The following is a 26322-nucleotide window of genomic DNA, read 5'->3' as shown; positions in this document are numbered from 1 at the left end:
ATCTCTTCATATCTCATCTCTCATCTCCACAAGGAAGAGCTCGTCGAAAACAAATGATGAAAATTGTATATCAAGATGTATATTTGTGTAAAACCCTTGTATGTTTGTTCAAAAGGAAAAAAAAGAGAAAAAAGATGCCACTTCTTGTGAAGGGATTCCCAAACACCCCTTGGTGAGGGTCTTGGGAGGGGAGATCTGTGCCGTATGTTTTAGGCAATTCCCCCCACCCCCCTTGGGTTTTGTTGGCTGCCTGGTTGCACCCTGAAGATTGACGTTTGTTTTTTCTATTTATTATTATTTCTATGTTCGGCCTTTTATGGCTTATTATTTACATGTGTCTCTAATGAGAACCTTCTTTGGATGTATTTATAAAGGTTGATATTCTCCCTTCCTCCTTCTGCCGCGCTATTGCATGTTACTATGGCAACGTGCCTTCCCCGCCTTTCCAGCCAATTGGGCTGGCCTTCCTCCCCTCCCTCTCGTCTGCCGCTCGTTTGCCTGTTGAGCTATGGACAGGGGTCGGGGACTTGACTGCTCTTGTAGCCAGTGGCCGGAGATATTCTCGGTGCCTTGCGTGACAGCGGCTGGTTCCGCTTGGGTCTCGAACCCTTCCTTGTCCACGGTGTGGAGGTAAGCACTAACTAAATAAAATTGGAGTATTAGCGCAGGGTAGAACGAAGGGAGGATCTCGCTATTGGGTTTGAGAAATGTTCAGTCATACGACACGATTGTAATCCAGTGTTTTTTAATGTAATTGTATACGTGCAGACACTCTGGAAATTAGCTGACACCTCAATCGTCATTGGTTTAATATGATGAATTGAAGCTAAGTTTTTCTCTGTTATTGTATGCACTGGGTGCTTTTAAATGGAGGGCAGCTTTGGAAAATGTTTTTGTTTTAATGTCCTGGTTGAGGTGTTATATTAAACCTTCGGGGCTCAATGTCCAGTATTTATGTACTTCTTTCACAGCCTGAGGCTGTCTTGAGATTTAAAGTATATTGTTCTATATTAATTGTACGTGTTAACACGCTAAGGTAAAACTCGCTAAGGGGATTTGCATTTATAATAAATGTGGTTATTTTCTGAAAGCAATGTTATCTTGAAACAGGCCCGGGGTCGTATGCCTTTCCTTCTTTCCCTTTCCTGTAGGAATGTTTGTAAACCTACGAAGGGTAACACAACCAACAGCTTTATGTCATCGAGCCGTCTCTTCTGGGGCCTTCCAATGCCTCTCATGTTCCCATGGTCTCCAGTGAGCAATCCTAGAGGTCCACCTGTTGTAGTCTTGTACTTTAGTACTTCAATACTTTAATGCTGCTTACTAGAACACACAAATCAGAAGATAAGAATACTCTCATGTCAGTTTTGAGTGCCAGTGCCATTATCGAGATCTTGTAACTTATTTATTACTCTGTACAGAATAACATCACCTGCAAAAAGAATGAAACATTAACTTTGTCAGCTCTTGTTCTTCTCGTAACAACTGGTAAGATTTGATGGAAACCTCTGCTGAACAAACCTACGCAGCCACCCTAGGTGTGTTCATTTTCCTTAGATTACACATGGTCCTGTCTAGAGTTTCAATGGAAGTTTTGTGCAACATTATAGCCTCATCCCATACCACTGATGAACAATTCTGAATTAAATTAGCAGGGTTACTTTGTTTTGAAATATTAATATACGCTTGCATCATTACCAGTAACTTTCAGAGGAAGTATAAATGTTGCATAAGCGGTTTCCCCCCTTCCAAGAGAGTGGCTGCAATTCCAGATGATACCACGGCAAAAGCAATATTATCACCAGACATCACTTTGGCGAGCAACAAATTAATCAAGAATATTTTGCCTGTGCCTCCAGGAGAATCGAGTAAAAACACCTTGCCTTACTTGCGATGCTAGATATGATGGTGTAATAAGCTTTTGTCTGATCAGAGGTCAGACAGTGTTCGTGTTGATCAATGGTTTGCAGGAGCAGAGAACGATCATATGACAACTCCATTATTGTTCAGCTGAAAGTTATTGTTATCTGGGAAAGGAAAACCAAACTATCTGCACGGTCCATCAAATTACCATGCAAATTCCAAACAGGCTGTGGAAGGAAATGTTCACAGATGGATTACAGAAAAACTGGGTAAATCAAATTAATAGTGGAGCTTCAAACACATTCACTCTTCTGTGAAGTCTTAATTCTTCTTCTTCTTCTTGGTAATTTATTGGACTTCGCTTGTAGTGCTACAACCAGTTATGATGTCTGCAATTTTTTTCATTAACAAATGAGTAGATTAATGAATAAATGAAGTATACAGAAGTGCTCATTTGTAAGGTTTTGCATTAGAAATCATTGTCGTCGGGTGTAACTCGATCCGAGTATATATAACTTTTTCCTGCATACATTGACCAGTTCAACTCAGTTTATGGATGTGTTTATGATGACTAAACAGACCAATCCTGGCTTAAAACATACGCCCACACAAATCACACTGAATGGATGGAGGAGAGCAGGGTTGTAATTGACAGAGTTTTCTTGCTTGTCGCTTGGCCTCTTGATGTCTGCGGCATTCTCTTTCAAACAAATCTATACCGGTGGATATAGTGTTCCGCCACAGTGAACGGTCCACAGCACATTCTTCCAATGTCTGTATATCTATACCAGTTGTCTTCATGATGTGTTTCAGCTGGTCCTTAAAACGCTTAAGAGGGGCTCCATGATGTCTACTGCCGGAGCAGAGCTCACCATAAAGAATTTGGTGGGGAAGCCTGGTATCACCCATGCAGTGAACATGGCCTAACCATCTCAGCTGATGAGCGATGATTGCTGCCTCAATGCTATTTAGCTGTGCTTTGTTGAGAACTGCCATGTTGGTCACATAGTCCTCCTACTTAATATTCAAGATGAATCTCATTTTCTGTTGGTGGAAGCGCTCAAGTTTTTTGATATCACGGCAATAGTGTGTCCAAGTTTCACAGCCATACAGCAGCATGGAAATGACAACAGCTTTGTACACCATGAGTTTGGTATGCAGTTTTAGGTCGTAATTCACGAAGATTCTGTGCATTAACCGCCCGAATACTGCATAAGCAGCCCCAATTCTTTTATCAACATCTTGTTCACAGGTACACCATTTAGGCAAGATGCTTCCAAGATATGAAAAGTGATCAACCTGTTCCAGTGTTGTGTCTAAGATGGAAATACTGAACTCAGGAAGTGTTAATCCTGGGGCAGGTTGTGCAAGTACCTTCGTTCCTTTCACATTAATGACAAGACCAAAGCGATCACATGCAGTTTTAAAGCAGTTGACCGACTGTTGTAGTTCTGCAGGTGTTAGAGCAGAAGATGCAGTGTCATCAGCATACTGCAGTTCTGTCACCCGGGTAACCAGAGCACGTCTTTGTGAGCGAAGTCTTGCCAGATTGAAAAGGCCTCCATCAAAATGAAATTTAATCTCCATGCCTAAGTTGTTTGCAGATGTTTCATGCAGCATGGCAGCCATGTACAATGCAAATAATGTAGGGGCAAGCACACAGCCTTTTTTAAATCCACGAGTGATTGGGAACGAATCTGATACTGAGTTACCATGAAGAACCTGTCCAGACATGCCATCATGAAGAGCTTGAACCAATTCCACATAATGTTCAGGACATCCAAAATGTCTGAATACCTTCCACATAGCAGATCCTGGTACTGAATCAAAGGCTTTTTCCATATCATAGAAAACTAAATACAGAGGCTGCTGTTGTTCAATGCATTTTTCCTGGAAATGTCTAGCACAGAAGACCATATCTGTTGTGCCTCTGGAGGTTCGGAAACCAGACTGAGACTCGGGCAAAATCCTCTCCGAGATAACTCGGAGCTGGTTTAATAGAATTCTTGCGAGAATTTTTCCTGCAATTGACAAAAGCGATATACCATGGTAGATCCCAGATACACTACGATCGCCTTTGTTGAAGATAGTGATGATGGTGCATTCTTCAAGTCGTCGGTACTTCTTGAGTTTCCCGAATCAAGAGGATGAGTGTGAAAAGTCTAGTCTTCAAGGGTATACCTCCATTCTGTATCAGTTCCAGAGGGATGTTATCAGGACCACGAGCCTTTCTTGGTTTTAATTGAGTGCTTTGGTGAAGTCTCTGTATGTAGGTGGAACTGCCATCCATGGTTGTTGGGGCTGCTGAGGGACATTACAAAGAACTCAGCAACATTGTAGACATGATTTAGAAGTGAAGATAAATGTTCCTTCCAACGTTGTAAAATTTCTCCATTATCAGTTAAAATTATGGAGTTGTCAGCAGTCTTCAATGACCCCGATGAAGATCGAATTGGACCATATATCTCCTTTATGCCAGCATAGAAGTTTTGCAGGTCACGGACATCAGATAGTCTTCGCAGTTCTTCAGGTTTTTGTTGCCACCAGTTATTCTTAATTTCCCTAATTTGTGCTTGACATTTTCCTTTAAGTTCCAAGAAATGTGATTCCTTCACATTGGAAGATGGATCTTGAAGATAAGATAGGCGGGCTTCCCGCCTGGCATTTATCAGACATTTAATTTCTTCATTAATTTCATCAAACCAGTCCTGTCTTTTTTTCCCTCACAAAACCAATTGTTTCATCAGCTGACTCAGTGATGACCTTCTGAAGCGTGGCCCATTCCTGATTTGTACTATCGTATTAGAAATACCATTTGGATAAAGATACAATCTTATGTTGTTAGTCTCATACAATGAAGGAGTAGCACAGGGATGTGAGGTACTATGTCTCCTTGCCTGAGTGATCCACCACAGCTTTTCTACTGACAAGGGAAAACATCGGCAATGGTTAAGTCACCGATCGCGATGAAACTTGGAAAACACATTGAGGTACACGTAGAAAAGATGTCAGCATCAATTTTGGGTGCTAACATTCATTAGGGTGTTAACTAAGGGGCCTAAAAGTTGCAACATTTCAAATTCCGCGCGATCAGCGATGAATACCTGCTGGCCAATGCTGAGCCGCCAAACTGCATGCCTGGAGACATGCCTCTGCACCTCCTCCCCGACACACTCATGAAGGTAGAGTTAATTTGGATTTTGCATTCTATAAGGAATTTAGTTACTGTTAGCTGCTCCTGTCCAAAGTTGTTAATAGCTTGGAGGAGTGGTTCTCCCACTGGCTCACAATTTACTCTCTTGCTCTGAAGCTGGTCATTTACACTGTCATATTTGAGAATGGAGATTGTGCAAAAAAAATGAAAACTACAATATCTCCAAATGTATACATAAAAATTACATTCTGTAAATGACATTTTAATCTATATTAGGTAGTTGAGGTGAATAAACAACTTATTTTAAGAAGAAATTTAATTTTAAAAGTTGTTTTCAAAGTTGACATCTGCAAACTGTAATATGAAACACTTACAGTAGGCTATGTGTTACAGATATATGCTGTAACGGACCTTTTGTAGAACTTTTTATGCTAAGCAATTCTTACCCTCATAGTAATACCGTATTTCACGGCATAATCGTCGCCACCGCGTAATCGTCGCATCCTTTATTTTCGATACAAAAATCGGACTTTAAACCTTTAATTACATAATCGTCGCACGTCCAAATTTTGTTCACTAATCTGGTTAAAAGGTAAATGGAACTGCAACGTAAGTTGCACATGAATGCGCAATTTAAATACGTGTATGGTTTATGGGCAATTTGGCAACACAGTCACGTTTGCGACATGTTGCACAACGTATAAATAAATAATACCGGTATATGTACGACGCATGGCTTACCGGTAGACTATCGGCAGTTTGACAACGTGGTCGCGAGACAGTGTACTATTTATTCACCACCTACATATTATGAGTTCCCATTTGAAATACGTAAGGCTGTAAGTTATCGCTTATCGGCAACGTCGCCAGGAAATACCGGCTAGGTAGGTTGAATGGACCTCGAACCAGCCCTCAGGTATAGGTAAAATTCCCTGACCCGGCCGTGAATTGAACCCGAGGCCTCCGTGTAAGAGGCAAGCACGCTACCTCTACACCATGGGGCCGGCTCCTGTGTTATTGCGCACGAAGTGAAATCCAAGACGATAACGCAGATTTCCACGGAATTATTCAGCCGAATTATTTACGATGTCTCAGTTGTCATCGCTAGACTCTTATCTTACTACTACGTCATAAGTGTCCGGGCATGGGATGAAAACTTTTATCCAAGCAGTCAAGATAATTATTATCCAATGCTATTAAAGTTTTATTTTATAAACTCGTCAGTAATGTAATGTAAAATCATCAATAACTGGGAAGAAATATTAAGCTAATTACCGTATGTTTAAAAGAAATTGAAAAAAATGAATGTTTGTTACTGACGTCTCGGAATACAGTCAACTATACAGTAGATTTACACCGCGCTAGCTAGAGCTCCGGTTTGCGAGCTTTGCGCAAGCGCAGTAGTGTGTCGCAACCAACGAGCTAAACTGATCAATTGTTGCATGCTTCCTTGCTGCCTAACAGTATTGGCTGCTCTGGAATAGACAGATCACAGATGCATTTATTTGTTTCAAATTTACGTGATTACTGTAGACATGTGTGCGTGAGAATTTAAGTTTTTAATTTGTGTTTTGGGTGTTTGCAGAAATAATTTGTTTTAATAGTGAACAATTACGGAAAGTCATTTATATCGCAAAACATTAACGTGTGAAGCATTTATAAGCGATTATGGGTAAATATAGAAACTATTCTGCTGGCTTCAAGCTAAGCGTAATTGCCTTCGTTGAACAGCACGGGAACAGAGCTGCAGAAAGAAAATTTTCTGTGAGTGAAAAGTTGGTGCGTGACTGGCGGAAAGTAAAAAAACAAGCTAAAAAGCACAAACCCTTCTAGACGCGCGTTTAGAGGTCCTAAAACAGGGAAGTTTCCTATAATTGACGAAGAAGTGTTTAGGTACGTCAGTGAAATACGTAACAATGGCTGCAGTGTATCATATGAAATGTTACAAATTAAGGGACAGGGGGTAGAGCGCAAACACAACATACCGGTAACTCAGTTTAAGGCGACTCGTGGGTGGATTAAGGGGTTCATGCGACGACACAATCTGTGAGTGCGAAGGAGAACAACACTAAGCCAAAAGTTGCCTGCTGATTACACGGACAAGATTGTAAATTTTCACCGATTTGTCATACGTTTGCACAAGGAAACTTCGTACTTGCTTTCTCAAATCGGTAATGCCGATCGGACTCCAATCTTTTTTGATATGCCTCGCAACAGCACTATTGCGCTAAAAGGATCACGGAGTGTATTAATGAAAACCAGCGGTAGTGAGAAGTTGCGATGCACGGCAATGCTAGCCATTACAGCTGACGGGAGAAAGTTGCCGCCTTACATCATTTTCAAGAGGAAAACGATGCCTAAGAATATACAGTTTCCCCGTGGAATTCATGTACGAGTGCAACCAAAGGGTTGGATGGACGTAGAACTCATGCTGGACTGGGTTAAAACTGTGTGGAATAGAAGACCTGGTGCACTACTAAAACTACCAGCTCTGCTTGTTTTAGATAGTTTCCGAGGTCACCTCGTGAACGAAGTGAAGCAAATTCTCACTACAGATAAGACACGACAGATAGTCATTCCTGGTGGCCTAACATCTGCTTTGCAGCCACTAGACGTATGTGTTAATAAACCCTTTAAAGACCACTTACGTCGATTTTACAACGAGTGGATGATGAGCGGCGATCAGCAATTGACGCCCGCCGGAAATATCAGGCGTCCACCCTTGGACTTGTTATGCTCGTGGGTGAAGAAGAGTTGGCATCTTATACCACCTGAACTAGTCTCCAAGAGCTTCAAAAGGACTGGGATTTCGAATGCACTAGACGGTTCCGAAGATGACGCAGTGTGGCAGGGAGACGAAGAATCTGATACTGGTATTAACAGAGGCGAGGACGGCGCATCAGATAGCGAAACCTGCGATAGCGACACCGAAGATTTGGAATAAATTGCGTACCGGTAAGTCCGCATTTCACAACAAAGCGATAATTTTTTGCAAGTGTAATATTTTAACTTTAATACTCAAATTAATGACAAATTAACTTAATACGTTCATTTTTATTTTCAGGTTGGAAAAACGTTCGCCGAATTGTTGCGAAAAATTATGAATTTTGTTTTAGACTATTTTAATTATTTTGATGTATAAACGCGAGTATTACGTGCATCTTAAATTTGTATCAAATACAATTTAGTTATAAATACATTTTTTGAGTAATACAAATACTGGTATTAAATATTCATCGTATAATGGTCGCACCCTACAATTTTTTTCGACAATTTTGGTATAAAAAGTGCGACGATTATGCCGTGAAATACGGTATATCTTTAACAGTTTAGCCAGAGTAAAGCAAAATGGCCGTTTCTTCTACGACTTGCTTCACTGAAATCATTTCTGGAAAATTTATAATGTTCAATATCAGACCAATTATAATGGTATGTAGAGATTTGTCAATACATTTTCATATGGTAAAAACATTCTCTTGCTATCAATATTAATAAGTATCCCTATCAGTTTTATACTAATCTCATCGAGGACTGACTGTTCAACATGTATTCCAATTTTCCATAATACAGCCCTTCATTCCTTTATCAACTTCATCAAGAATGATTTGAAAAATAGCTTCAGAATATAAAAAGGATTGGAGAGAGGATACAACCTTACCTCACACTAATTTTTGTAACACGACCTCTTCAGTAACATGGTTTCCAATTTTGATGCGAGCTGTTTGGATCCAATACAGCTTCCTGATGATGTTCATATCTTTAGTGTCAACCTCAATATGTTTCAGCTGATGTACAAGGATATAATGTTTAACACTGTCAAAAGATTTTTCATAATCAGTGAAGCAAGCAAAGAGAGTTTGTTGTTGGTCAACGAACTAAAATTTGGATAGACAGCAGGGGATCCCTACCATTTCTGAACTATAACATAGCTTCTCTGATGTTTGCTCAATTTTTTCTTTTATAAACAAGACTGCAAAATTCTTAAAAATACTTTCACAGCATGACTCATTAGATTTATTGGCTTGTAATCCCTACATTGTTTAAAATTCAATCTCTTTTAAAGTGAAAAATGTGAAAATGTGAAAAATTACCTTTCATAAAAGCAGGTTATTTGGCAACTATAAGGCAAACTTATTCCCATTATCTGTAGGAGTGCTACTGCAACCTTGTGAACTGTTTGTTCTGTTATATCAATAACCAAAGGGAGTAAACACTTGCATGAGTATTCATCAAAGCTAGGAAGGAGGATAGGAGCACACAAAGACTGAACACCATGACAGGCTAATATGTGTAGAGAGTGCAGCAGAGAGAAGAGACAGGGACAAAGATGTAAACACAAAATAATAAGAACAAACGCAACTTCCCACACATCCATCTCCACAAAAGTGTTTGATAATTGGTTTAAGGGTAAGTAAGAGAGAACTATCCCCTCCTAACTCTAATTAGAAAAATTACAAACCTAATACAATTACAATCTGAAGAGAACACAAGTTGACTATAAAAGGTCAGATAGGAAAGCTGAAAGCAAGCAACCTGGCACAAGTGGAAGTTAACGCCAGACTCAGCTATGGGTCAGTGGTGGTCACCTCATGTTCTCAATTTGAGTCTCTTGAGGGATAGATGGGTTCTCTTCTCACTATAGTTCCTATGTCCCAGCATCATCTGGAGGGCAGGCATCCATTCCTATCCAGGGGGCCAAGAATGAGAGAAGAAGTCTTGTACAACTTCCATAAATCTAAATCTTTTCTTCAATCTTCCCCCACCCCCTCATTTTAAAATGTTTTTTTTTTTAACTGTTTCCCTGTTCTAAAATTTACTATCTCAAGAATAAAGGAGTCTATAAGGAGATAAGAAATAGCCAGTTAATAAAGACAACAGTGTGGCAAATGTAGAGTTTGGCCAAATCTTTTAATGTCTTTTTTGCCCTTTTCCTTTCTTTATTACCCTCTGTCAACATACTGTACTGTACAGTAAGCCTGTCATGTATATAATTTGTACGAGTTTCTTTCCTATTTTTTAGCTGAATGTATTGTCATGAATAATGTTACACATTCAAATACTGGTATTTACTTTTCCTGTTTTTAATGAGAACAAAATGAGAAATTTTAATAATTCCTTACAATCATAAATCATATAAAAATATTCTTACTTGTGCTTGAGCAGGTCCGCAGGAAACTGCTATTATTTCTTGAGCTAATTTCTTCTCCTTCATCCTTACAGCTTCCTCCACAGCTATCTCATCAAAAGGATTCATAGAATGTTTCACACCATCAGTAACAACACCACTTTTGTCAGGCTTCACACGGATCTGAAAAAGCAAAATTGGTTTATCATTATAAGCAGAATTCGGGGCTTTGAAAAACTTCTTTGATTGACTCGAGGCAGTCATACAAGCAGTATCCTTAAGTAAGCAAGTGCAAATAATGGCAAATTGAAATATTTAACTCTCTTGGTGCCAGGCGGTAGTGCGAGCATCCACCCTTTAAATTGCCAGAGCCGATCTGGTCGGCCGTTAACAATCCAGTCGGAAGTTGCCAGAGCCGATTACATCGGCCGGCTTAAAATTCTGTGATATACGTAATTTTGAGGCAACCTATAGTGAAGTGCATACTTTTGTTACAACCTGTAGTAAAGGGGCTACACGTCATTGTGTGTCTGGCCTTGCTTTGGCAGTTCTAAGAGGGTGTTATACCTTTCACAAGAGTCGTTTCCTGTGTTTACAAATACCGCTAACTGGTCAGTAAGAGATTGCTCCTTGCAGTGAGTGGTTTTGTGACAGGAAAATGGCATGTTATTCACGTGATAATTTTTCAGCAGGTATTGATGACAATAAATTAATGCAGTATTTAGAGCAGTGCGAAGTTAACGCTGATGATTTATCGGATAGCGATAGGGAATTTAGTTCAGAGAGTAGCGACGAAATTATACCGGACACGTCCGCGGAATCACCGCAGCTAAAGGAGAGACGTTTAATTATGTCTAACAGCACTAAAGCTGCTCTGAATATGGTGGTAGATGAAACTAGTGATAACGAATATGATGATGATGATGATGATGTCTCTGGAGAACATTTTGTGGAAATTTGTCCCAATGAACCCGACAACATTCCTCAACCTCCTGTCTCCTTCAAGAAAGTTCTTGGACTTAAACATGCCCTACCGTCTGATTCTCCGCCCGTATCACACTTCTATTTACTTTTCACTTACTCTCTGCTAAACCTTATAGTCACATATAGTCCTCTATCATTACCTAAATGCCGGACTCCGCGGGCGAAGTGTAGAGTGCCTGCCTCTCACCCGGAGGTCATGGGTTCGATTCCCGCCCAGGTCAAGAATTTTCGCCTGGTCCTGAGGGTTGGTTCGAGGTTCACTCAATCTAAGTGACCCTAGGTGATTGCAATTGAGGAGATATCTGAGGGTAGGGGACCCCGGTCTGGAAAACCAAGAATAATTACTGAGAGGATCTGTCTCACTGACCATGATTCACCTCGTAAAGTGCAGGTACCGAACTGAACAGCGGTCGCTTAGTAGTTCAAAGCAAATCACGGCTTTAGTGCCATACATTTCTTAATTTCGTAAATTCTGTTGTATTGTAAAATTATTTTTCTAATATATACTACAACCGAAAACGAGAAACTACTTTTTCTGAAAACAAAAAAACTATAATATCAACTACTATTTTTTACTTATTTAATAATTCAGAATTATTTTAATACTGTGTTGTCCACACGTAGAAAATTTGTTGTCAGTATTTGCCAAACATCGATACATACACGCGAATTTTATCGGTGAGTAAAATTGTCTTGTATTTATTAGTGACATATGTTTGATTTATTATTTTTTATGTTTTTATTTTTCTCGTTCAAATTAGTTATTCTATAGAATTGTATTTAGAAATACATTATTACATAATTACGTATATTCTTTTGTATCGTAAATTATTTTTTCAAAGTAGATATTGAGAGAGAAAGTGCGAAAATATTTTTCTCTTCCTAAAAATAAACGTTTTCGACAACTATAAATCAACAATAAAACGTCCTTGACTCTTTATATCACTCCAAACCAGTTTCTTATTCTACGTAGTCGATATGTAGAAAATTTCCTGCCGGTATTTTCTATACACCGGTAGATATACGCGAATTTTAAAATACATGTATTTCCACTGAAAACGGCCTGGCACTTTACAGTAGTAGAGTGGAGGCGTCGGACCTCTTCCAGCTGATGGGGAGCGGCCGACTAGATCGGCTCTTGGCTCCAAGAGGGTTAATAACCACTGAAGTACTCACAACCCCTCGGGGAAACCATAGCCTTCTAATGGATTTCCTCCTACAATGAATTAAAAAAAAAAACATTTGTAGACACAAAAGTAGTCTGAATATAAGACAGAGAAAATACTAATAAATTCAGGAGGCAAATAAATCACAAAGAAGCAGTAGTGAAGTTCAGAAGGAAGATTGGCATCACTCATTTCTTAAAGCCATTGAAAGAAGGATCTACACTGACCAGAAAAATTAATGGATCACTTAAATTTTCAAAGTAAAAAGCATGTTAAATATTTTATTTTGCTGGTCAGTGTATTACAGATGAAGAGCCATTTTTCTTTTAAATGCCCACTTCTGAACAAGAGAACCATTACTAATACTTTCCAGCTCTGTTGGGGGGTCATGTAACAGGGATGAATTCATTATCAAACTATAAGAAAATGGCAATGATTGGTAACAACAGCCATTATTATTCCTACTCATCAATATCAAATTACCTTAGAACAGGAACACTCATAGTTTATTCAGCTTTTCTTTTAGTAACTACAGACACTATGACACATACAGATATGCATAAATACACTCTTAACACCTAATGTCCTAAAACTGAGAAAAAGGTTTTACAAATGTCATAGAAAAATGATATAGTATTTGTATTATGATGTCTCTTTTTATTTATTTTATAACTGTTAGGTTCTTCAGCCTGCTGAAACTAATTTGGAATAAATAAATTTATAAACTACCTCAAAAACAAAACATACGGTAACAGAATTATACTTGAAAAAGAAACAAATTAATTAAATTCTGTTAACATATATTTTATTTTTCAGGAAATTTAAAATATCATCATCAGTTTTCCACTCCAGTTGCCCGCGTGTGGTTTGGAAATTTAAAATGTAGTTTATAAAATTAGTTTCAGCAGACTGAAGAACCTAACAGTTACAAATTAACTGAGTCAAAACTGAAAAGAGATGGCTTCAGATATCACAAACTCTCTTTATTTCCCACTGGTTTATGTACACACATCACAAACGTATTTAATAATAAGATTTAAAAGTGCTATAAATAAAATATTACAGATAAGGCTATCATTTTTTAGTTTCATACAATATATACATACAATAATACAGTTTTATGATGAACAATATAATTTATAGTCCTCCTATTTTGTAGGTTTTTAAAAAATGAAATTTGTTCGGGCGTCGACCTATAAAGATCTTTTGCCCCTATTTTGTAGGTTAGAGTGCTCTTGCACAAATCTCTTCATACATACTTTTTTTTCTATTTGCTTTACATCGCACCAACACAGATAGGTCTTATGGCGACGATGGGGTAGGAAAGTCCTAGGAATGGGAAGGAAGCGGCCGTGGCCTTAATTAAGGTACAGCCCCAGCATTTGCCTGGTGTGAAAATGGGAAACCATGGAAAACCATCTTCAAGGCTGCCGACAGTGGGGTTCGAACCCACTATCTCCCGATTACTGGATACTGGCCGCACTTAAGCAACTACAGCTATCGAGCTCGGTCTTCATATGTACTAGACAAGCAAATGTACCCATGCTTCGCTACGGTATTCTACAATGTATATGGATATCGAAGTAAATTACTGTACATGCAGTGAATAAGATTATTTTTTTAATTGCATGTCTCTTAGCATTATCCGAGAAACAGCATGGGCAAGTCCCCATACATTGTTTCCATTGTAAAGTGTGAGTTGTGAAGTTGTGATGACGACGGTAGGCTCGCTTGCCTCCTGCCATTCACAATCGAGTTGGGAAGTTTACATTATAACGGCAGGCCCCATTTCCTACTGTGCGGACACAATCTATTTGGGGAGTTTTTGTTACAATGGCAGGTCTCCTTTCCTACTTCCAGACAGATTACAGTTGAGGAGCTTTTATTATAATAGCAGGCAACTTCCCTACTGCCAGTCAAAATTGTCATAATGACAGGCCCTTTTTTCTTCTGCCAGCCAGCTTACTGCCAGGCACACTGAGTTGGTGAGTTTCCATTAAAATAGTAGGCCACTATGCCTAATGCCAGTCACATTTTAGATGAGTAAATTTGTTTATAATGGCGGGCACCCTTGCCTACAGCCAAACACAGAGGAGTTTTGAACAAAAATGCATACTCCCTTGCCTTCTGAAAGTTAAATCGAGAAGGGAATTATTCATTACAATGGTAGGCCCTCCTTACTAATGCTGGTTACACAGGAGTTTGAGAAGGACCCCATTCCTACTGCCACTCAAACTCGATGCGGGGAGTACCGATTACAACAGCAGACACACCCTTTTAAAGATAAAAATTTCATGATGTTCCGTATTGAACTGTATCACAATTAAATTGAAATAATATAATAAATAAGGTAGTTCAACCTATTCAATACAAATAAATAAGAAATGTAGTGTTACATTCCTATTTAATTATAAGCGTACGCGGTACCGGTTTCGACCCCAATTCGGGTCATCATCAGCCAAATAAAACGCAAAAAAACAATGCTTAGGTAAGAAAGAAATTAAAGAACGAGTCCGCACGAAAACAATTGAAGAGGCAATATAAAATCCAGAAGAAGTAGAAGGTAAGTCACTTAAAAGAAGCAAGGCTCAATCTTCTGAATAGCAGCATAGCACACGCAAAGTTCGACACTGTCTCAAAATGTTTACGAGAAGCAGAGAACAGTTAAGTGAGCCAGCTTGCATACACTATCAGGCGCAAAGTCACAACACAACCCAACAAATATGAAGATCCAAAATCGTGCAGAAGCCAAAGACGAGTCGCTCAATTGAAGTAAATTGCCAGCTCCCGAAGATCAGCGCAACATATTCAACGTTCGGCACTGTGCTTTCAAACGCCGACGGAACTCCAATAGCTTAATGATCCAGTATTTGCTTCAGTCGCAAAAATGTACTTATCTTCTACTTCTTCTGGATTTTACAGTGCCTATCCCCGTTGTTTTATATTGCCTCTTCAACTGTTTTTGTGGGGATTCGTCCTTTAATTTCTTTCTTGCCTATGCATTGTTTTTCGAGTTTTATTCGGCTGATGATGACCCGGATTGGGGTTGAAACCGGTACCGCTTCTGCTTATAATTAAATAGGAATATAACACTACATTTCTTATTTATTTGTATTGAATACGTGGAACTAACTTATTTATTATTTCAATTTAATTGAGACACACCCTTTCTCGATCGCTACAAATCGACATCGATGAATATATATAGAACGACATATGAAAGTATATGCATGTTTACAATACTGCACACCTTCATTACAGATTAACTGCTGCTAAACGTTACGTCATACTAACAAAGGGATTGTACCATAAGATGCCGTATTTAGTGGACTAAATGGCTGGTCCAATGATATTTTCTTGTATCTCATCTATTCATGGGTCAGATTGAGTTAGGAACGTTGAATATGGTGAAATCTGGGTAAGACTGTCTCACAGTGCATTACTTTTCAGATAATTATGTGACAGCTACAAACATAGCATTTGGTTCACAAATGGCTACTGGGTGGGCCAATATCTGTGTAGAATTTGATGATTTTCTTTTTCTTATAAGTGGTTCAAAATAGAATTATGTATGTAAAATTTGCAAAACTTACCCACAATCAAGAAATAGAGATAAATCTAACGTTTAAGGGACAGAGATACGGCAAAAAGTCATAGGACCGAAGTTGTAGATCACTCCAAATTGAACAGAGATTGTGCCATCTGTTTTGTGATAGGACTTAGGCTACCGTTTAGCCACGAAATACCTCAAAACGAAGGTCTGCACCGTCATTAAAAATGCCTCCATATTTCGATATTCTACGGGGGGAAAATGTGAAAAATTTAAAGATCTTGGAAGTTTTCCATCTATTACAGGCTAAAAGGTATAATTTTGCCTAATTTCAATTTTCTAGCTCGTCTGGCAGATAGTGCTGCCTATTGACTTCGGGGGAGGGGGGTAAAAATGAGGACTTTCAGGAAACTAAAGCTAAAAAATATGTAGATGGTCATTATTATCCCTGTATGAAAATTTCGCAAAAATAGTCAATGTACAGACACACAGGCTTTACAATTTTATTTATATAGATAAGGAATCTGCTCCACCTTTTGGGCTATGTCTGCTGGACTTAACCTGCAAAACTGTCCGTTCATGATATATCCTTTATTAATCCTCCTGTCAAAAAAATGCACATGAGAAAAAAGGTTTTAGAAATGGATTTCCATCAAGGATGGTCGATTTCCAGTTAGGTTGGTCTTGTATATATTGTGGGAGAGTAAAATCACTATTTCAGTTCTCTATAAAATCCCAGTCCATTCTGGGAAATTGAAATAGTATGGACATTAAAAACTACCTTTGGACAGGTGGATGCTAAATATAAAGTTTGGTTGAAATACCTTCAGTAGTTTTCAAGTTATAAGAAATACACTTTACATGCACCTGCTTTTGAGTAGAGTGCGTTGTGACTTGTGCAGAAAAACCATCCGTTAATGATATCTGCCTTATTAATCCTCCTATCCAAATGATGCACATGAGAAAAAAGTTTTAGATGATTTCCATTCATTTTGGATGTGCATATTTTGTGGGTGCAAAATCATGGTTTCAGTTTTGGATAAACCCCCAGTAAATTTAGGTATTCAGAAATAATATTGGCCCTAAAGCCTACCCAAGGACAAGTAGATCCTAAATATCAAGTTTGGTACAAATATATCCAGTAGCTTTCAAGTTATAAGAACTCAGACAAACAGATACCAAAGCTAAAAAATATGCAGATGGTCATTATTACAACTGAAGCGGATAACTGTATGGAAATTCCACCAAAATAGTCAATGTACAAACACACGGTCATCACAATCTTATTTATATAGATGAGACTTCATAGAACTTCTTATGAGATACTGTGCTACACGATAGCATGTACAGTTATATTTTTATAAAGATAAATTAGATCTCAGAGATACACGGGCTTATTATTTCTTTAATAATTAAAATGCGCTGAAAGCTGTGAGACTTTCCCTCCCTCATCTTTCTAACTTCCCAGTAGCACCATTCAGTTTCTCACTGGCCCCCAAAGCATGAGCGGTTGTGGCACCAAGTGTCATTGTATCTATGACATACAGTGCAACTAATTTCGTAAGTATTCTATAACTGTTTTCATATCCCTGAATGTGTTCCATATATTTTATAGTAGCTGTTTCCTCATAATATTTTTATCATCATTAGGCTGCGTTATGTTAAAAGGTACTGTACCTCATAGACACAACGCGAGCATATTTGTTCCATTCTCGGAGGCAGGCTCATTCTTTGAAATTCCTTCAGAAATGAGCATTTCTATTCTTTGTTACCGATTAGAAATGACGTCTAAGAATTACAATTTGAATGATAAGGATGATGCTGAGAAGGTCCGTCAGCTTTTATTACAGGATTCGAGTGATAATGACAATGAGGATAGTCACACAGGGTCACGGGAGGATAGGTTAGTTCAGCACTATGATGTCAAAGATGAAGATTATGACATGGACACTTCAGAAGAAATTGAAGTGAAATCAGATAACTCCAACACAGAACAGTGTGATACAGATTCTAGGAGCAATGAAGAATATGAACAGGAACTCTTATGTTTGCACTCAAAAGAAAGGCGATAAGGTTACTGAATCCTTTCCTTGGAAAAAAAAAAAAAACAACCTCCCTATTCTAATCAGAGGAAAATGGAAAAATAAAATCTGCTTACAAGGCTTTCCAGGTGTTACGGGTATGGCTAAAAACAAGAAGAGGAGTTTTAAAAACCTGGATATGTTTATTTGATTATAGCATTTTGGACATGACTGTCACATTCACAAATCAATACACTGAAGGCACAAAATACTTTTTTTAATTTTTTACAATCTGCTTTACATCACACCGACATAGATAGGTACTATGGCAGGAATGGGAAAGCAACAACTGTGAAATTAAGGTACAGCCCCAGCATTCGTCTGTTGTGAAAATGGAAAAATCACGGAAAACTATGTTCAGGGCTGCCAACAGTGGGCTTTGAACCCAATATCCCCCGAATGCAAGCTGATAGCTACATGACCCAAACCACACAGCCACTTGCTCAGTAAAAGACAATTAGATGCTGGGGATGCAACACACGCAGATGCAATAGAAATAAGGGCCTGTATTGGACTTCTGTACCTAGCTGGAACATATAAAGCAGGAAGGCTGAATCTTGAAAATTTGTGGGAAACTGATGGATTTGGTATTGAAATATTTTGTCCTGAGAGATTCAGATCTCTCTTCCAAGCCATAAGATTTGACAACCGAGAAACTTTATTGGTCAGGGGAAAAAATAGATCACCACCTAGCACCTATTCGGTACGTGTTTGAATGATTCGTGTTACACTAACAATCTTGGTGAAAACATGACACTTGACGAGAAACTCTAAGCCTTTAGAGGCAGATATCCCTTCATTCAGTATATCGTCGTTGCCACGACAAAACCTCCTATGTGATAATATTTTTGGAGATATACTCACGTACAGCACATACATTATGAAGAGCGAGAATGTCTTGACCATATTCACACAATATTGCACCCTAGATGACAGAACCTTACCAGCCAAAGTTCTAAGCTAAAATATTTCACATAGGAGATTTTGTCCCGGCAGTGACGATATTCCATCCAAGCCAGACAAGTACGGCATAAAGATCTACATTCTGGCAGACTCCCAAGATGTTTTACACTATTCATCTAGAAGTTTACGTGGAGAGACAACCAGAAGGACCGAATGAAATAAGTAACGAGAGTTTGGATGTTGTTGACCGAATGGTTGCACCTATTCATAATAAGAGTTGTAACGTTACAGCTGATAATTGGTTCAGTGATGTAACTCTCCTCAAGAGTTTGTCAGAAAAACATCAATGCTTCTTCTTATTCTCCTCAACCCTAAGGTTGGTGGGTAACATGTATGTCTTCTAAGCATTTCCTTTCTTTGGTCAACAGCTTCAAGTGGCAATAGGTGTGCTTGCCTTTAACGTTGTTTATAAATTGCACTCTAGGTCTTTCTTTGGTCCTTCTACCTTCCATTTCCCCTTCAAACAGGGTGGTGCACCAGTCAGAATGATGAAGCAAGTGGCAAAGAAGCTATATCTTTTAGTTTAAGGTGTCAATCAAGCTGTGTGTCTTATTTTCTCTTCTTACAATGTTCTTGTTTGTGACTATCAGTCCAAGTCATGACTTCTTCTTTTCCTACTGCTTTTTCCCCATACCTGTGGGGTTGCAGGTGCGAACTGTGTCGCACATGTGGATTTGCCCTGTTTTACGGCCGGATGCCCTTCCTGATGCAACCCTATATGGAGGGATGTAATCACTATTGCGTGTTTCTGTGGTGGTTGGTAGTGTGGTATGTTGTCTGAATATGAAGAGGAGAATGTTGGGACGGACACATACAGGGTGACCGATGGGAATCTGACGTTTTTGGCATGGCTAGTACTCTCTCGGTAGGAGAAGTGGGGAGCGGAATTGTCAAGCAGGACACTCGCCATGCGTTGCCGTTTCAGTACCTATGGAGCAGCGGTCGGTTGAACATCGTATGTTTGCGTACGACGCATTTGTGCAGAATGGCGGGTCTGTTATAAGAGTGCAGCGACTTTTTCGTGGGCGTTTCAACCGTGGGCGTCGTGGTGCCGTTCCCAGCCGCAACACGATTCTCAGTTGGGTTAATAATGTACGGACAACAGGACTATTGTTAAAAAGACGCCACCAGGTCTGACTAAGACAGCAAGAACACCAGAAAACATAGAGCATGTGACGCGTAGCCCTGGGCGCTCAGCACATAAACATGCACGCAAACTCTGAATGAGCCGTGAATCTTAAAGAAAGACATGAAATTTCACCCTTACAAGATGTGTTACTCCCAAAAACTTGAGGAGAGAGATTACGCGCAGCGGCAGGGATTTGCTTTTCGACTGCAGGTTGTTTTGGAAGACAATGGGAATGCAGTCATTATCATGAGTGACGAGGCGCATTTCCATCTGGATGGGGATGTTAATAGGCAGAACTTACGGTACTGGTGCCCTCAAAATCCCTGTGTCATTCACAAAAAAACTTTACACTCACAGCGAGTAACGGTTTGTGTTCAGCATGTGGCAGTAACGTTCAGCATTCACTGTAACAGTTGCACCATTCTCGTCCTCGAAAAAATAGGGACCAATGATGCTGAACGGTGTCATTGCGCACCAAAGGGTGAAATTTCATGTCTTTCTTTAAGATTGTTCGCACAGATTCACAGCTCATTCAGAGTTCGCGTGCATGTTTACGTACTGAGCGCCCAGGGCTACGCGTCACCGCGGCTCTCACATGCTCAATGTTTTCTGGTGTTCTTGCTGTCTTAGTCGGACCTGGTGGCATCCTTTTAACAATAGATCCTGTTGTCCGTACATTATTACCCAAACTGAGAATCGTGTTGCGGCTGGGAACGGCACCACGATGCCCACGGTTGAAATGCACACGAAAAAGTCGCTGCACTGTTATAACAGACCCGCCATTCTGCACAAATGCGTCGTACGCAAACATACGATGTTCAACTGACTACTGCTCCATAGCTACTGAAACGGCAACGCATGGCGAGTGTCCTGCTTGACAATTCCGCTCCCCACTTCTCCTACCGAGAGAGTACTAGCCATGCCAAAAACGTCAGATTCCCGTCAGTCACCCTGTACATCCAGTCCGAGCCAGAAGAATTAATCAGAAACAATTAAAATCCCCGACCCAGCCGGGAATCAAACCCGGGACCCTCTGAACCGAAGGTCAGTACACTGACCATTCAGCCAACAAGTCGCAGTCCAAGTCATGACTATCAGTCATCGTTCTTAGGAGTTGATGCCAGCACCACATCTCAAAGACCTTGAGTTTCAGCACTTCTGACTCATAGCTTACAACGCACTATACAAAACTTTTCACGAAGTGTTTCGTGCTAAGAATATTAGTAGAGACTTATTTTTTGAGAAAGATCCCTTCACTTGTGCAATCTGGGTTAAAGGTGTACAAATTGTACTTCAGGCTTGCCTGCCCAAGCTGCTCTGCAACAAGCAAAGCAGCTTAGCTTGAGAGTCAGCGAAGCAAGAGTGCACGTGTACTGAGCGCGCTAGTTATAGTAAACCAAAACCTTGGTTTCCCTAAGCCTGACAGGTTGCCTGGGACTCGTTCGGACTACCGGACTTGACAATAGTGAACGTGAAGTTTGCTATCGATGCGACGTGAATGTGCCGTTATATGTTAATGTAGCTACGTATTCCGTTGAGTGCAGCTCTGTTGTAGTTCAAGGTGCAACCAGCAGGAAAATGAACAAGTCAACCATAAAGGAAATCGGAGAAAAATTAAAAAGTGGTGAATTTATTCTAGCAACAAAACAGGGCTCAAGTCTAGCATGGGGAAAAATTTTCATGTGTTTATGAACAGGTATCAAATAAGCCAATAGGTTACTCGCAATGCAATTTTTGCAAAAAGCTACTCAGCACCCATTCAGGGACCTCAAGTATGTTGCGACATGTCTGCAAATTTGACCCAAATGCTCCACAGTCCAAAAATATTTTGAAAGAGGACAAGGACTTGGTGACTGACAAGTGCGTGGAAATGTGTGCCAAGGACTTGAGACCATTTACAACTATTGAGGGTGAAGGATTTTTAAATTTAGGGCAAACGCTGATAGAAGTGGGCAAAAAGTATGGCTCAGTGGATATTAAAAATATTATACCCTCTCGAGTCACAGTTGCTAGGAAGGTACAAAATTTCGCGGACAAAGTGCGAAGTAAAACGCTTCCCGACATAGTAGGCCTAACTATTTTTGACAGAAATAAATATTATTTGTTAATTAGTTACATAAGACGTCTGAATTACGAAATAAACTTTGTAATGATTAACATAATACTAAATAACCATATAAAATAATATTTGTGTTGACGAATCCTATATAAATTCTGGCATGTCTGCATTCACGCGAGTCTCACATCAACACAATGAACGGAGCAAACATAGATTAACGCAGCAGGAAGAAGAAAGCAAGCAAGCAAGCAAGCTAACCTGTGGCCTGCCCAAGTTGGGCTGAGCTTGACCTGGGCAGGAGTGCAGCAGCCTGCCTGTACTGTTGTTTACGTGCGGCTAGCTTGCTTGCCTGCTCTCTAGGCAAGCATGGGCAAGTTAAATGCGGAGTTTGTACACCTCTAATCTGGGTATTTACTTCTCTCGTACATTTTCCATCAGATGCGATCAGACTTCCAAAATATTTGAATTCCAACGATGCTTAAGAACAAATGGCAAATCCCTCATGAAATAAGAGATATAAAGATGAGAGAAGTTTGCTCCAGTATGTTTGCATATCGAAAAGAAGGAAAGCTCGTTTCCTATGTTCCTCATAATAAGATAAAGCATGTAATTGTGATATCAAGAATGCAGATGGATGGTGAAATTGATGAGACAACTGGAGAAAAAAAAAAAAAAAGGAACTTCTCACAATTACCTATTATAATCAACATAAAGGTAGGGTAGATACTGTCAACAAGATGAGTTGTGCCTACACTGTTGCCAGGAATGCCAGAAGGTGGTCAATGGTTATCTTCTTTTCAATGCTGAACATCGCAGAAATAAATTCCCAAGGCATATTTTTAGGAAACAGAAATGAAGTTCCACCATGTCGATTGTTCCTCAGATGTCTGGGAAGAGAACTCCTTGAAGGCCAATTACAGAAAAGATCGAAACTTAACTGTCTTCTGCAGTCACTATCTCTAAGATAAATGTTTGCGGAAGTCTGATGAGCCCGATGCAGTACAACCACTACAGCAGCACTAACAATGAGGGTGCCTCATGCAAGTGTTGTGTGCCTTGTCAGAGAAATTTAAAAGAAAAAACCTATTGATAAGCTACTTGTGCCACACGTGGCTAATACATCTGCTAAGAAAATTGTTCATTTGTTTTCCCTGTTGTTGCGAGGCAAGAGACCTCCACACTGAACAGCCTTGAAAAGAAGAACCTCGCTTGTTTGAGTGACACTAAAGAGTGATTGAATGGACCACAAATTGTGTTACGTAACACAATTCAACAGCCCCAATTTAACCATCAAACCTCTACAATATTCTTCAACAACATAAGTTTCACAACCAACGTTAAAAAATTCTGTCATTCGGAAGAAGAAAACAACAACTACTATTCAACATTCTTTTCCAAGATATCAACTCAATTACAAAATGTCTTATTTGAAGCAAGGTATATCATCACACCCTCTTTGCATCAAAATCATATCAACGTAGCCATTGACGGCCCATTATCTTTTCAGCAAACTCACATGTTGACTCACAATAAATTAGGCCAACTACAACCATCTGTTGAACTGTAAGTCAACATAATCTCGCCGGATTTAACTACAAACAACTTATGAACTGCTGACTAATAAATGTTTCGGGCAACACACGCCAATGTCAAATAACCAATAATGTAGCGTTTGAGGGATGTTCCACCATTCAACACATTACAACAATTTATTCAATTATAAGAAGACCGGTTTCGACTCCATGGAGTCATCATCAGTTCCTGGTGAAAATTAAATTAAGGGGAAACTGATAACAATCATCACAATGAAAAATCCATGCATCTATAGGTGGTTGCTTGGAAATACATCATTGAGTTGATAGATATTACCTAGAAATGTAACATACACTTGGCAAGGAGAATTTGGAGCTTAGAAAGTGCCCAGTTCTGGCTCCAACAGTCTTGTGTTCATAAAACACGGAACACTGGAATTACATGTACTGGATTGAAAATATATACAAAACACAATAAGGACACTTATAATGGTGTGGAAAACTTGGCTCTCTAAGAGCATTCTTGGATTTGACAGTCCTGTTTTTGTCTGCAAAAGACTGGATGAAATACACACAATGAAGTAAAATGTATAAAGACATAGATCTAGTCTAAACTGGCGCGCGTTCATGTACACGGAACACTGGGAACACTTGTTTTGTTTGATAACACACTCGTTAAAATGAAAACACTTATAACCATATGAAATGTTGGCGTTACAAGAACGTTTATAGGTTTGATTGTCGTGTTTCCCCTGACTAAACTAGTGAAATAAATATACATTGAATGTTAAAGATAAACTACTTGGTATTTAAAGATCTGGTTTTTGGTTTCAAAAATTGTCATGTGTTCGTGGAACACAGAATAGAACTGCCGGTCCTGCTTCGCATTGGTGTATAAACTTTCAATCAATTAATTTCAACTGCGTTAATGCATTAGTTTCCAGTAGCAATTTAAAATTATTTTTAAAATAAATTATCATAAAATAAGCGTATCTTACTCTTTAAAATACTATACTGAAACTAAAGTTTACGTCTTCAGTAAAAATATAATGGATGATTAGTCATATTTTTGTTAAAAATATCAAAATATATTCAAATTTTTGAGGTTGGTCACAAGCACTACATTATCTGAAATTAAATTCCAAGATACACAAAATGTGCCAACTTTCATTACAAGCACAATGACATATATAATAATAGAACAACTCCAAATGACTAATCTGATTCTGGTCAGTTTGCTTTTGCTTTCTTTGCACGAGTGGACTGCTTGTATATTTACAAATATATAACTTTGACCTATAACTAAACAACGGCAAGGAATAAGTTAAAACTGGCTTGCATGTTTCCAAAAGAAATCCAATTAAAGGTAAGTGTAATGCAAAGTATTATAGCCTGCATTGAACAAACAGAACATGCAACCTGTATACATCGCCTAAAAATTGTATTAAACATTAGCCTACATTCTCTACACAGCACCAAGTGATTAAAATAAAAATAAAAAAGTAATACCGAACCGTGTGTTTCTCTGCTTACCACATTAATTCAGTTTTCATGTGTACTGTAGGTGGATGATAAACAGTGACAATGTCAGGTCACTGGTAAAAGTGCAGTTCAATGATACGGAAGAAATAAAGTCACAACAGTACAGTTTAAATACCTATTTACGCTCCAGTTTATATTGGAATTGCGCCCAATATATATTATCAGTTGCAAAATTGTATGACTGAAGTTCGTAGAACGTAGAGGAATGATATCGTCAAAAGTTGTAATCTTAAACATTTACCTTGACAGCGTAATCTATTACTCTCTTCACACCGACAAGTACACGAGCCATTATTCTGAAAATGTAAAGAAAATTATAACTGCACAATTGCAGAATTACAATAGATTACAAAAAGATAGTGGTCGGTATGTACTACAAGTCCACGAAAAGTTTTAAGAAGAGACCTTTAACCTCTGATATAACCAAACCAAAGATAATAGATAAACTTCATCAATATGTCTAAGATAAGGCATCGCAAAGACAGACCATCAAAAATTACTACTATATCATTTAATTGCCACCATACTTCAGCATAGTCTCGTACGGTGCAGTAAATTTATACGGCATTAGTAGTTAAGGAAAAAATTAATTTAAATATCTGGATTTCCGTTACAAAAAATATACAAAATACCGGTATTAATAAAATAAACAGTATCATGAAACAAAAAATACTAAGTAGTTACCAAAATAGTGACAATTATTATACAGTCCATTACGTAATTACTTATTTTAATTCTGAAAAATGTCAGGGCAGTATCATCAGGCAGTTTAATGTATTGAACAATCGAATAGCCCCATAATGAATTGATGTAGTATTTGTCGGCAGCTATAAAGATGGTTTTCCGTAGGTTCCTTGTTCCCTGTACGCCTCGGCGTCTTCCTTAGCACTCCCAGCCCTTTTCTATCTCATCGTTACCATAAGACTTATCTGCGTCGGTGGGACGTAAAGCAAATTGTAAAAATAAAATTTAAAAATGTTATATTTGTAGGAGTGAGTACGATGAATTTTACTAGTGTTTCCTGTGCTGTAATTATCTATATCATCGTGTGATTTACTGCAGTCGCATGCTATAGGCAAATACTTTATTAAAGTATTTGCTATAAAAGTATTTGCTATAGGTGGGCCGGCGTAAAGTTGCACATGACAGCCAAGGAGCATGTAAGAGAAATAGA

At 38.9% G+C, this 26322-nt stretch overlaps 1 protein-coding gene across 5 annotated transcripts in view; it reads right to left on the bottom strand.

The window, feature by feature from the left end:
* Window positions 1-26015, bottom strand: part of Etfb (Electron transfer flavoprotein beta subunit) — a 105784-nt gene extending 79769 nt beyond the window's left edge. Inside the window, exons 1-3 of one of the 5 annotated variants that reach the window (XM_067151824.2) lie at window positions 25874-26015; window positions 25390-25444; window positions 10167-10325 (exon numbers count right to left, since the gene is read on the bottom strand). In XM_067151824.2, coding sequence (XP_067007925.2) covers window positions 10167-10325; window positions 25390-25440 — 210 coding nt within the window. In that variant the 5' untranslated portion in view covers window positions 25441-25444; window positions 25874-26015. Of the gene's footprint in view, window positions 1-10166; window positions 10326-25389; window positions 25445-25553; window positions 25638-25675; window positions 25732-25832; window positions 25852-25873 lie in introns of those variants that run through there. The other 4 variants (XM_067151816.2, XM_067151800.2, XM_067151791.2 and 1 more) reach the window with 4 other exon arrangements.
* Window positions 26016-26322: the final 307 nt, after the last annotated feature.

Source organism: Anabrus simplex, chromosome 1, assembly GCF_040414725.1.
Source record: "Anabrus simplex isolate iqAnaSimp1 chromosome 1, ASM4041472v1, whole genome shotgun sequence".
Classification (NCBI taxonomy): domain Eukaryota; kingdom Metazoa; phylum Arthropoda; class Insecta; order Orthoptera; family Tettigoniidae; genus Anabrus; species Anabrus simplex.
This window is presented reverse-complemented; position numbering and strand designations above follow the sequence as displayed.